The 14,389-nt window shown below is 45.2% G+C and overlaps 2 protein-coding genes across 2 annotated transcripts in view; one reads left to right on the top strand and one right to left on the bottom strand.

Moving 5' to 3' along the window:
- The window catches only part of LOC123759432 (putative neural-cadherin 2), a gene marked incomplete in the record, with an annotated part of 421,093 nt that overhangs the window by 69,336 nt on the left and 337,368 nt on the right, over positions 1 to 14,389 (bottom strand).
- LOC138370519 (uncharacterized protein PF3D7_1120000-like) lies at positions 272 to 1,721 on the top strand. Its single transcript, XM_069334901.1, has 2 exons — positions 272 to 430; positions 1,206 to 1,721. Exons 1-2 carry the CDS (start codon positions 272 to 274, stop codon positions 1,719 to 1,721), a joined length of 675 nt encoding a protein of 224 aa, XP_069191002.1.

Below are 14,389 nucleotides of genomic sequence, written 5' to 3' on the forward strand. Positions count from 1 at the left end.
ATGGTGCTATATCAGCCGCTGTGTATGTTCCGCCCCCAGCGGTCGTGTATAATCCTGTATATGCAGTTGTGTATGACCTACACTAGCACTGGTGTGTCTGTGTGTAGTCATACGCAAGCAGTTCTATATGAGCATACAACATCAGTAGAGAGGAAAGAATGCACATGAATTCAGAGGGAAGCAGAGCAGAAGAATCAAAACTATATAGCTCCTAAGGCCAAGGATCGGCCTGAAGGTTTACACTGTCACATTATGGTGAAGGTTCTGGTGAATGATCAAGAGATCAGTTTACACGAGAGATCAGCTTACACAAGAGATCAGCTTACACAAGAGATCAGCTTACACAAGAGATCAGCTTACACAAGAGATTAGCTTACACAAGAGATCAGCTTACACAAGAGATCAGCTTACACAAAAGACACTGAGAACAGTTTGAAAATAACACAACAGAAATATCAATGATGTTTTCAACTGCAATCAGATCCCCCCCCCCCCACAGCTACAATGTCTAAGAAAACAGACAAGAGAAGAAGACATAACGACACCAGAAGAATATGACACCAGAAACAAAGATATTTTTGTTTATTTATGTTTGATTTATGGTTCATCTTCGAGAATGAGTTTGCATTTCATATAGTCTTTACTTGTCTGACTGTCTGCCGGTCTGTTGTGTGTCTGTCTGTTGTGTGTCTATGTCTGATTGTTTTTGTCTCCTTAGTGAACTAATATTCATTAGATATGGTATTAACACTACTGTTTAAACCGCCAGCTAATAAACTAATCAGTTCATATGAAGCCTCAACCTATAGTGAGGCTTCATGTGAATGAAGGCTTCATGTGGCTTCATTTTTAATTAGATTATTTGATTCTGTTATGTATAACCCTTTAATGCTAAGTTATAATCCCATTAGTAACTAAATAAGACTGAAGCCATCTGTGTGGGAGAGGCTTCATGTTATCAGTTGACTTGATATCACGCGAATTACGCGGATCGCTGATGGAGTGATGTCATGAAAATGGCACACTCAGCATGAGGCGATTGATGGCCGAGCGTCTTGTGTTATGAATGCCACTGTTTGGTGTCCACCAAGTTTGGCCAGGTGATGCGCTTTATAGCTCCCAGTTTCTTGGCCCACTTGGTTGATAGGTTCATAACCAATGAAGAGTTGAACTTCACCCACATGCTGTCAGCTTCGTCACTATAGGTTGTAGTTCACAAGAAGGAATATCCAGCTGTCAAGAAGGAATATCAAGATGTCAAGAAGGAATATCAAGATGTCAAGAAGGAATATCCAGCTGTCAAGAAGGAATATCAAGCTGTCAAGAAGGAATATCAAGATGTCAAGAAGGAATGTCAAGATGTCAAGAAGGAATATCAAGATGTCAAGAAGGAATATCCAGCTGTCAAGAAGGAATATCAAGCTGTCAAGAAGGAATGTCAAGATGTCAAGAAGGAATATCAAGATGTCAAGAAGGAATATCCAGCTGTCAAGAAGGAATATCAAGATGTCAAGAAGGAATATCAAGATGTCAAGAAGGAATGTCAAGATGTCAAGAAGGAATATCAAGATGTCAAGAAGGAATATCAAGATGTCAAGAAGGAATATCCAGCTGTCAAGAAGGAATATCAAGATGTCAAGAAGGAGTATCCAGCTGTCAAGAAGGAATATCAAGATGTCAAGAAGGAGTATCAAGCTAATCATTACGTGTTTCGTCTCTGATGAAGATGAAACATGACATTGACTACACAGGGAAGACATTGTGCGCATTCCTCACCACAGACACGAGCTTTAGGAATGAGGAGAAGAACATCGTTGAAGAAGACATTCCACTACAGCAAGCCAGTTATATTTCCCTGAAGTAAACTTGTGTCACTTGAATGGCTTTCAACTTGAGGTTTATTATGAAGTACTCGTATACTCTCTCTCTCTCTCTCTCTCTCTCTCTCTCTCTCTCTCTCTCTCTCTCTCTCTCTCTCTCTCTCTCTCTCTCTCTCTCTCTCTCTTTCTCTCTCCCCCCCCCCAGTCACGAAGCATCCTCTAAAACTTTTCACATAACATTTTTAGTGCATGAAGATGGGCGCTAAAAGCCGCGTGAAAAATCAAATGAACTGAGGTTTTATTTCGTTTTCAAATGCAATGCTGCCTGCCCCAGACAGCTCTCTACCAGCCCTGGTGCTGGTCTACGGCTCTACCAGTCCTGGTGCTGGTCTACGGCTCTACCAGTCCTGGTGCTGGTCTACGGCTCTACCAGTCCTGGTGCTGGTCTACGGCTCTACCAGTCCTGGTGCTGGTCTACGGCTCTACCAGTCCTGGTGCTGGTCTACGGCTCTACCAGCCCTGGTGCTGGTCTACGGCTCTACCAGTCCTGGTGCTGGTCTACGGCTCTACCAGTCCTGGTGCTGGTCTACGGCTCTACCAGTCCTGGTGCTGGTCTACGGCTCTACCAGTCCTGGTGCTGGTCTACGGCTCTACCAGTCCTGGTGCTGGTCTACGGCTCTACCAGTCCTGGTGCTGGTCTACGGCTCTACCAGCCCTGGTGCTGGTCTACGGCTCTACCAGTCCTGGTGCTGGTCTACGGCTCTACCAGTCCTGGTGCTGGTCTACGGCTCTACCAGTCCTGGTGCTGGTCTACGGCTCTACCAGTCCTGGTGCTGGTCTACGGCTCTACCAGTCCTGGTGCTGGTCTACAGCTCTACCAGCCCTGGTGCTGGTCTACGGCTCTACCAGTCCTGGTGCTGGTCTACGGCTCTACCAGCCCTGGTGCTGGTCTACGGCTCTACCAGTCCTGGTACTGGTCTACAGCTCTCTCTCTCTCTCTCTCTCTCTCTCTCTCTCTCTCTCTCTCTCTCTCTCTCTCTCTCTCTCCTTACCTTCTGCTCACGTAAGCGTCTTTGATTTCCCTGAGGACCAAAGTTATCTCCAGTTCCCGAATGTGATTTAGACTCCCGTTAATTTGTTTTTCTCAACAGACGTGTCTCATAATGGGAAATATCTGAGTCCTAGTCAAGACCGTCTTTTGGGAAGGTTAGATTGTCAATATCGAGGAATTATGCAAAGATGAGAGAGAGAGAGAGAGAGAGAGAGAGAGAGAGAGAGAGAGAGAGAGAGAGAGAGAGAGAGAGAGAGAGAGAGAGAGAGAGAGAGAGAGACAAATGTATATAATTCAGAGCAAAATATATAAATACGAACATTATACATAAATGAATGAAATGAATAATTAATGTAAAGACAAATTTCATCACCATAGACTGTCACTTGAGGAAACCTCTGTCTAAACCCTTCGACCAGTTATACTCCTGCGACAGGTAGTAGACAGGTAGACAGTACACACCTGTCCCCACACCTCAGTGTGGGAGAGTATCTGTAGACAGGTAGACTGTACACACCTGTCCCTACACCTCAGTGTGGGAGAGTATCTATAGACAGGTAGACTGTACACACCTGTCCCTACACCTGAGTGTGGGAGAGTATCTGTAGACAGGTAGACAGTACACACCTGTCCCCACACCTCAGTGTGGGAGAGTATCTGTAGACAGGTAGACAGTACACACCTGTCCCTACACCTGAATGTGGGAGAGTATCTGTAGACAGGTAGACAGTATACACCTGTCCTTACACCTGAGTGTGGCGCAGTGGTCCGCGCATTCGACTTACAACTGTGGCGCAGTGGTCTGCGCATTCGACTTACAACTGTGGCGCAGTGGTCCGCGCATTCGACTTACAACTGGGAGGTCCTTCGAGTAATTCTCTGGTAGAACGAGACGTTCGTGCACGTTTCCTTGCTCCTGATACACCTGTTCACCCAGCAGCTCATACTGTAAGTTCCCGGGAGTTAGGGATCTGTTGTGGGTTGCTTCATGGGCAAGGTCAGACTAGGCCTAGAAGGGGGATCTCGATCTAGGCCTAACAGGCTTCCCTGGCCTCATTAATGAGAAACCACAACATCTATTGTAATAATGACGTCATATGTTACGGGGTCACCATAGCCCGTGCTACTTGAAACTTTTTGTTCCCAGTAGCTGAATCTATAACAACAACAACAACAACGTCATATGTCGCGTTATTAAAATTTTATGGTTTTTGATCCATTATTATTAATGGAATGTAGACGAGTACCTCTGGGGAGAGTTTGTGTTAAATAAAACAATTATTGTCCATAAAAAATGCAAACAGTTTTACCGTAGTGGTAGAGCAATTATATCCTCTTGTCTACTAGAAAACTATATTTTAGTATAGTTTTCTATACTAAATAGAATAGTTATATAACTAAATTGTATAGTTATATGGGTTAATTAGCATTCCTGATCATTATGGGCTCACCTGTATCTTGTATTTCTCTTATGATTAAAAAAAAATAATGTCTATCTGATACTAAATGAAATACGAAGGGAGTTATCCGTAGACTAATTCACGCTATTGCAAATTATTTTTTAGACTATTGATCACATTGCCCTGATACCAACAGGCTAAGACCCAGCGGTTGCCAACCTTTCGGACCTCACGGACCCCCCACTAAATTCATAATTTTAAATCCCGCAGACCACTAATATAATCCCGCGGACCATTCCAACAGGCATTTTTGTTTTTTCAAGCGTTCTTTGAGAATATTCAAGTGGTTTCCTTGCTAAATCCGGGTATTTTGATTGTATCTTTTGTGTTTGGAATGTTTCTTGGCATCCTGGGCTACACTCTCAGCCCACAACACAGAGCGGCCGGAGGTGTTGCAACTCACTAACACCTTCTTCAGTGAATCCAAATGTCAAGTAGTTCGAATAATTTTTTCTTGATATTTTGAATTTGTTCTTCTCTCCGCCTCCAGTTGGCATGTTCTTGCTCATGGCGGCTCACGAGGACTGTGGAGGCTCTGATTGGCTCGCGGTCAAGTACACATATTGACTATAATACATAGTCAATATGTACGCATATTGATTATGTTCCCGCGTCTGGGAACATCCAGCACCTAGGTTCGAACCCTTGTCAAGGCCTGTGTGGATTTGTTCATTTGATATATTACATTGTTGTGATTATGGTGTGCATGCTACTATTGTTATTATTATTAGTAGTTACATTATCTTTTTTGTAGTAATAAAGAAATGCAAAATATTCCTTTTTTTCACTCATTAGGGGTTTAATGCATTCGAATCTAAAATCAAAAAAATAAATGATAGTTATTAAAATCAAACTATATGATGACATTATATATAAAAGTTACAGAAAAATACAGTTACATTCAATACACAAATAAAATAAAACATTCAAAATATAAGAATTTCTTAGAATATTATCTTTGATTTATTATCAAGAAAATATAAAAAAATGAAAATAATCTCCTGAGGACCACCAAAAGTTTCTCGCAGACCAGCAGATGGCGACCGCTGGTCTGAGCATTCTGCGAGCTGAGGACATTCATTCTTGATATCCTAGATGATATCCTCATAATGCACCCGGAGTCTGCCAGTGCAGACTACTGATCACGTGCCTCTGTATGACTAACCATTCTGTGTGATGGGGATTTTTAGCACCACGTAGCAAGCTTTTTGACACACTGTACTCCCCTTCATATAGTCTAGGGCAACTGCACAAATGCACGTTTTTCTAAATGTATATATTACAAAAATATGGTTAGGTTAGGGTTAGACAAAAAAATTTCGACCCATGAGAGTACCTAGGAGTGTAAAACCAGAGTACCTGGGAGAGTGTAGAACCTGAGTACCTAGGTAGGGACTCACCCCAAAGTACCTGGAAGTGAGCTAGACCAAAGTACCTGGGAATAAGCAGGACTAGAGTACCTGGGACGGACCAGTACCAGGGAACAGAGACGGAAGCTGAACACTCAGATGAAGCAAACCGTTACCATGAACAAGTGTTATATTGTTCAGATAGTGAGAAAATGGAACAAGCTATGATGGGAGGGAGTGACAAGGAATCTGAGTTAAAACATGGATGAAAGGATTCGTGCTACCGTCAAGAGGCGGGGTCAGGACCTGGAGCTGAGCCCCCAACCAAACACACACACAAAGGCAAGGGTCCGAGAGCTAGAGCTCGATCCTGTAGGCACAAACAGTAAATATAGACAGACGAACCTAACAACTCCCAACGAACATTTTTTTTCCCCCCCTCAAAGAACGTGTTAATTAGAGAGAAAAGAGAAGGCCATTCTTCTTGAGCTGCTGCGTTCAAAAGAGAAGGCAATTAGGGTGGCCAAAGATTTGATTATTGACTCAGGAAATCACTGGAGACTTTTAGAATGTAAACACAACTCTTTAGGATCCTGGGAATGTTTGAGTAACTTTATAAGAGGAACGTTTGTCTGTGTGTGTGTGTGTGTGTGGAGGAATGTGTGTGTGGTGTGGGGAGTTGAGTGTGTGTGTGTGTGTGTGTGTGTGTGTGTGTGTGTGTGTGTGTGTGTGTGTGTGTGTGTGTGTGTGTGTGTGTGTGTGTGTGTGTGTGTGTGTTTGCCAATACGTGAAAACGTTCTGTGTGTGTATGTGCACATGTAGGTACAACAACGTACACAAGCTGGGCCCCCTCCCCTCCAACACACACACACACACACACACACACACACACACACACACACACACACACACACACACACACACACACACACACCCACACACACCCACACACACCCACACACACACACACACACACACACACACACACACACACGCACTAACACAACACCCTGCTTCTCCTGAGAAAACTGACGGCTCTCTATGCATTCTAAACTTAAAGATGCTGATACATGAAGTACCTTTGTGAACGAGTTCTCTCGCTCCATCCCGAGAAGAAAGTCAAACGAGTGAACCGAATGTATACTTTTGCCTCAGTAAGGAACGGTATAGAGCTGATGTGTCTCAGTAAGGAACGGTATAGAGCTGATGTGTCTCAGTAAGGAACGGTATAGAGCTGATGTGTCTCAGTAAGGAACGGTATAGAGCTGATGGGTCTCAGTAAGGCACGGAATAGAGCTGATGTGTCTCAGTAAGGAACGGTATAGAGCTGATGTGTCTCAGTAAGGAACGGAATAGAGCTGATGTGTCTCAGTAAGGCACGGTATAGAGCTGATGTGTCTCAGTAAGGCACGGAATAGAGCTGATGGGTCTGAGATTCGCAAACATACACCAAATCCTGTATAAACTCAGGAACATTAGAGTCGTTCACATAGAGCCGTCACAGTCACGGGTAAACTACTACTACTGCTCTATTACCTAACCCCCTCCGTCTTAAAGCCTGTTAGATATTGTTAATGTTAAGTAATAGTTAAAACCTGATCACTGCCAAATGAGTCCGCATCTATATGTAAATTACCTTCAACCATACATATATATGCAAATGATAATATTTATCGAAAATAACTCTCTCTCTGTCGCTCCTTATCTGTCTATATGCCTGTCTGTCTGACTGTCTGTCTCTACCACTCACTGTCTGCACCTTGTCATACATAAAACTACAACTGAAACGTATATGGATTAAGCTATATGGATATGTTAAGCAAACTGGAGCTTGCAACCCTGAGAAGAAGCAAATGGGGACATGATCACAGTATACAAGATACTGACAAGGTGGACATGGATAGTCTCGTTAAAGTGAGAGAATGTAGGACGAGAAGGACAGTAGGTGGAAACTGGGACCACCGCAAATGAGTCGAGGACATATAAGGACGTTCTGGTAATATCTACGGGTTGAATAATGAACTGAAAGAAGAAGTTGTGGAAGCCACCTCCATCCACAAATTTAAGGCCGGATTCAACCAGGAATCCTAACATTAAATTTTAATGCAACAGATATACTGAGCGTACTAGGCTAGTAGGCGTACAAGGCTTGTAGGCATACAAGGCTAGTAGGCATACCAGATTTGCTTGCAAGAACAGCGTCTCTCTAGACACGGATAAATCCTGGACCTTCCCCCCCCCCCCCTGGAGGAGTTACTTACCCTCGTTAAGTACCGCTGTGCAAGATATGATTGACAGTTAGGACGAGTTATAAGAAGTTTAGCAGCAGGAGCTACGGTGCGCGTATTCACCTAGTTGTATTCACCTAGTTGTGCTTGCAGGGGTTGAGCTCTGCTCTTTCGGCCCGCCTCTCAACTGTCAATCAATCAACTGATACTAATTATTTTTTTCACACATATATACACCCAGGAAGCAGCCCGTAACAGCTGTCTAACTCCTCGGTACCTATTTACTGCTAGCTAACAGGGGGATCAGGGTGAAAGAAATTCTGGCCATTTGTGTCTGCCGGCGCCGGGAATCGAACTCAGGTCACAGGATTACGAGTCCCGCGCGCTGTCTACTTAGCTACCAGACCCTTTGTGTGTGTGTGTCTGTGCGCGCGTTTAGGTCTGTCTCTTTTACGGTAATTGCTCTGTCTCTGTCACTAGAAGCCAGCAGCTTCTGTCTGCGTGGCTGTTTATACCGTGTGTCCGCACATGTGTCAGTTTGTCTCTGTCAATATATCTCCCGTCCGTCTGTCTGTCTCTGTCAATATATCTCCCGTCCGTCTGTCTGTCTCTGTCAATATATCTCCCGTCCGTCTGTCTGTCTTTGTCAATATATCTCCCGTCCGTCTGTCTGTCTCTCTAGCGCAAGAGACGGAGGCGCAGTGTCTCTCAGTATCGTGGGCTTCTCCTTCACTACACACAAAAAACACACTCTTTCTCTCACCTTATCTTATTTATCTCTCTCTCTCTTTCGACTCCTTTCTTTCTCTCTATCAAGAGCAAGTGTTAACACCTGATTACCTCAAGACAATATTAAGCCATTGTACCGCCTCTTCCTCCCTTCTTCACCTCTCTCTCCCCTCCCCTCTCTTCTTTCTCTCACTTCCATCTAATGTAACCAACCTGTTTTCTCTCTCACCTCTATCTCTCCCTCCCTCCCTTACACCTTCTCTTTCCCCCTCTCCCACTACCCTCAATAACTGCAGCTTCCTTCACGAATTTCCTTTCCATGAACTTACCCGTCTTTTCCAGTCCTTTCCCCTTTCTCAAACTCGCTTCTTCTTTGGCCTTGAGTCTCTCTCTCTCTTGGCTTTCACCTGTGAGTTTCCCCTGCTTGGTCATTCATCACGCTCCACGTGAACTCTTCCCAGCCATTACCGTCCTGCTTGGACGGGACGCATCACGGGGATGGGGAGAGAGGGGATGGGATAGGGGAATGGGATGGGGGATGAGAAGGGGGGATGGGATGGGTATAGCGTGTTGCAATGAGACGGTAGAAAGAACGGTGAGAGGGTGTGTGAGAGGAGGAGAGTGGTGCTGGGAGGGGGCTTCTCTCTCTCTCTCTCTCTCTCTCTCTCTCTCTCTCTCTCTCTCTCTCTCTCTCTCTCTCTCTCTCTCTCTCTCTCTCTCTCTCCTGGACGTCTAACAGTTTGGCATTAATTTACCAGATTAATAACCCCGACTGTTATGCCCCAGACGCTTAACTACCTCGAGAGTCATTTACCGGACGAACAACCACCACATCAACTACTGAAAGGACGAATTATCCCCCTCGACAGTCATTACCCGAGGAACAACCATACCGTAGCCATTTACTGGACCAATTACCACCACCAACAGTAGGCTAGAACTGCACGAATACCTCCCTCCCTCAGGAGCCATCTGGTGAACCGATGGTCGCTTGAAGCAACAATAGTCATTCACTCAAAGGAATTCATCTCTCGCTGCTTTTTTTGTGTAGTGTTTTGTCTATAAATTGGAGTGTATGTCTCATTGTCGTGATTTGTAAAGCCGGGGAATTGTTCAGGTCAGCTTTTACGGCGGAAACTTTCGCTAGCAAAAAATATCAGGATAGTTTGAGTCTGAATGTCCACATGAATAACTAGCACTGGGATGGTGTGTGGTGGTGGTGGATGGTGTGTGGTGGTGGTGGATGGTGTGTGGTGTGTGGTGTGTGGTGTGGTGGTGGATGTGGTGTGTGGTGTGGTGGATGTGGTGGTGGATGTGGTGTGGTGGATGTGGTGTGTGGTGTGGTGGATGTGGTGTGTGGTGTGGTGGATGTGGTGTGTGGTGAGGGGTTGTGCTGTAGGGTTGTTGTTGTTATAGATTCAGCTACTCGAAACAAGTTCTAAGTAGCACGAGCTATGGTGAACCGTAGTGGACCTGTCACAGGAGCGATGCTTTGAATGCTGTAGAAATTGTACTCGTGCTGTAGGGAAAGGTGCAGTAGTAGTAGTAGTAGTAGTAGTAGTAGTAGTAGTAGTAGTAGTAGTAGTAGTGGGATGTGAAGTACGATGTTGAGGGCCAGGCAGACGTTGCAACAAGAAGCAGAAGAGACAACCATTAATACTCCCTGACGACTTTTGAAGAAGCCCGAGTGTGAGGTCCCCATAACCACACTAGCCTCTTGCAGCACACCGTCCCACACACACTCCCACTAAGCGTCTTCACCAACACAGTAAACAATGGCATATCCTCACGCGGCTTTTTAATTATTTACGTGCAACATAACGTTAACAAAGAAGGCATAACGTATTCTTACGTTATGAAGGGAGCCGGGACCCAGGGGCTACATCCCGCCATGATCCTACCCGCCTTTATATCGGAGAGCTACGACCGCCCCTATGAGAGAGAGAGAGAGAGAGAGAGAGAGAGAGAGAGAGAGAGAGAGAGAGAGAGAGAGAGAGAGAGAGAGAGAGAGAGAGAGAGAGAGAGAGAGAGGGGGGGCAGGCCTGCAGAGATGACAGCTCCTGTAACGACTTTATCACGAATGTACAGAATACTGCTTCTTGCTCTGTCAATGGTAGTCAGTTTCGTTCACCATTCTGTTCTGTCAACAGAACCAAACCATTCTGTCAATGGTGGTCAGGAAAAAGAGTAAAATACCACATTTTAAATGATGTACTTCAATAAATCTTAGTCAAGTACCAAAGTTTGCTTACTGTAGGTGCAGCCCGCACATGACTGTAACGCTGCCGCCCAGTTGGGTGGGTGTGGAGCAAGATTAGTGGGGTGTGGAGCAAGACTAGAGCGTCCTTACCCACACACAAACACACGCACACACACACACACACACACACACACACACACACACACACACACACACACACACACACACACTCACACTCACACTCACACTCATCACAGCAGACACCAACCAGTTCCTGGCGAGATTGAGACGCAATATTAAACCCTAATCGCACAATCATACTCAAATGAGATACATAAAAAGTGAGAATGTGTGGTGTTTGTCACTCCCCAAGGAGGAGGAACCGGCCAGCATCTGCCCCACGCTGGCGGGGTTCTTCACCTCGCGAGTGAGGGAGACAGGCATTGTACATACACGATTTATGGCGTCTTCGTATCTTCTGGGTCCTGTTGTGGTGTTGGGGGGGGGAGGGGGCAGGTGACACAGGAGAAGAGGGGAGAGGACATAGTAGAGAGAGAGAGAGAGAGAGAGAGAGAGAGAGAGAGAGAGAGAGAGAGAGAGAGAGAGAGAGAGAGAGAGAGAGAGAGAGAGAGAGAGAGAGAGAGGTGGGCGGAGGGAGGGGGAGACAGAGAGAGGAGATGGAGTAGGAGGAGAGGTACTTATAGGTGGGAAGTAGATAATGTGTGTGTGTGTGTGTGTGTGTGTGTGTGTGTGTGTGTGTGTGTGTGTGTGTGTGTGTGTACTCAACCATTTGTGCCTGTTAGATCGAGCGTTAGCTCATAGACCCCACCTTTCACCCCACCGGTTGTCTATTGCTATAATTCCTGACCAATTTTCACATTATATCTAAAACTTAAAATTAATGAATGAAGTTAACTTCTACAAACTGCTCCTTTGGGTCATGTCATTTGTCCACATCTGAGTCTCCAGCTATCATTAATACCCTCGTGATCTATTCGCGTTTATTGTGACCATTTCCTATTTTTATCCACTTTGTCAATCCCCCTTAAGTATTGTATGTCGCTATCATGTCTCCCTGCTCTTTCCTCTTGCATGCGTCGTCAAGTATAGTTCTATAAGCAGTTCTTTATATCTCATCCCTCGCAATTCTGGGACGAGTCTCGTTGTAAACTTGTGTGTACTTACCTATCATTATTTAGGGGGAAGGAAGGAAGGAAGTAGGTGATGTCTAGCTCCTGTGCCCCGCCTACCAGTCGTTTTGTCTCTAGATGTTAGAATTTAAATATTCTGACCTTCGATTTTTGTTGTTGAATTTGGCCTTAAATGTGTTGCTGGAGGTGGCTTCTACAACTTCTTCTTTCATCACATTCCACTTGTTGGTCACTCGTACAGGATGCGAGTATTTCCTTACATTTCTTCACCCCATTTGCGTGATAATAGTTGGTGAGGGTATGAGGGGAAGGGGGAAAACACCCCACTTCCCTCAACCTCCAACAAGCACCCCCCCCCCCCAACCCCAATCCCCCTCTCTGCCCAACACATGGTGTTAAGAGGGAATTGGCAAGCGTTAAATTGGTTCTGAAATTGGTTGAAGGAGGAAGTCCGGCTTCCCGGGCAGACTTTTACCTCTATTCATACAAGGTTTGTGGACACTGGCTGAATGATAGAACTGATTGTACTGAAATATAAGTTATAGCAACTTATAGCAACTATAGTGTACTTATAGCAACTATTTGCTCTAACGTACAAAATTGAATTGATGATGATTGATTTAAATTGATGCAAGTCAACAATTTTCACGTTTTGTACTAATCATTTTGAACGCAAACAAATAACCCTAAGGTGATATATATATATATCAATGACAAAATTAACTGGAGCTCTTGAAGTGACTCGAACCCTCGACCTTGGGACTCCCAAGGTGGTACAGTGGTAAGGTGAGCGGCTGGGGAAGTGCCTTGGTCGCCGGTTCGAGTCCCCTCAAGAGCTCCAATTGATTTACTCAATAATTTTGTAGAGGACACGAAACGAAGAACAAAAATGACAGATGTTGACTCTCAAGAAGAGCTGAGAGTCACCGAGAAGTTACACACAACTTCTCCAATGTTCGTGTAAATAAGAGTGATGGAGCAGACGATAGTGAGAGTCTTAGATGCTAATATTACCATGAACCCAAGGGTGCCAGATTCACGAAGCAGTTACGCAGGTACTTACGAACGTGTACATCTTTCCTCAATCTTTGACGGCTTTGGTTACATTTATTAAATAGTTTACAAGCATGAAAACTTCCCAATCAACTGTTGTTATTGTTATAAAAAAGCCTCCTTGTGCTTCGGAGCTTATATTAACTGTTTAATAATTGTAAACAAAGCCGCCAAAGATTGAGAAAAGATGTACAGGTTCGTAAGTGCTTGCGTAACTGCTTCGTGAATCTGGCCCCTGGAGCTCGCCCCTATAAGTCCCTCTAGGTGAGCACACAAACACACACAAACATACACACACACACACACACACACACACACACACACACACACACACACACACACTCGTAGGGGGCCTCGTAGCCTGGTGGAAAGCGCGCAGGATTCGTAATTCTGTGGCGCGGGTTCGATTCCCGCACGAGGCAGAAACAAATGGGCAAAGTTTCTTTCACCCTGAATGCCCCTGTTACCTAGCAGTAAATAGGTACCTGGGAGTTAGTCAGCTGTCACGGGCTGCTTCCTGGGGTGTGTGTGTGTGTGTTGTGGAAAAAAAAAAGTAGTTAGTAAACAGTTGATTGAGAGTTTGAGAGTTGAGAGGCGGGCCGAAAGAGCAAAGCTCAACCCCCGTAAAAACACAACAAGTAAACACACACACACACACACACACACACACACACACACACACACACACACACACACACACACAGTGTGCTTCTGCAGAGCCCTCTACTCACCAGGTGCCTCTACCATCACCTGGGAGCCATAACCTGATCACGTCGTGTATAAAACACCGTCCATGATGTATTCTCTCCTACTGCCTCGCCTCCTATTATGCAAATGACCTCGGAAATAACATTAACAAACCCGTAACAGCATTATCCAAGCGTGTGACTTACTCACAAAGGTGTTGTGAGATAGCAGTATTAATGGTATGATAAATAGGCTAAATTGGTAGCCGGGCTGAAGGGGGGAGGGGTGGTATGATAAATAGGCTAAATTGGTAGCCGGGCTGAAGGGGGGAGGGGTGGTATGATAAATAGGCTAAATTGGTAGCCGGGCTGAAGGGGGGAGGGGGGGTATGATAAATAGGCTAAATTGGTAGCCGGGCTGAAGGGGGGAGGGGGGGTATGATAAATAGGCTAAATTGGTAGCCGGGCTGAAGGGGGGAGGGGGGTATGATAAATAGGCTAAATTGGTAGCCGGGCTGAAGGGGGGAGGGGTGGTATGATAAATAGGCTAAATTGGTAGCCGGGCTGAAGGGGGGAGGGGTGGTATGATAAATAGGCTAAATTGGTAGCCGGGCTGAAGGGGGGAGGGGGGGTATGATAAATAGGCTAAATTGGTAGCCGGG

Source organism: Procambarus clarkii, chromosome 32 (genome assembly GCF_040958095.1).
Source record: "Procambarus clarkii isolate CNS0578487 chromosome 32, FALCON_Pclarkii_2.0, whole genome shotgun sequence".
Lineage (NCBI taxonomy): Eukaryota > Metazoa > Arthropoda > Malacostraca > Decapoda > Cambaridae > Procambarus > Procambarus clarkii.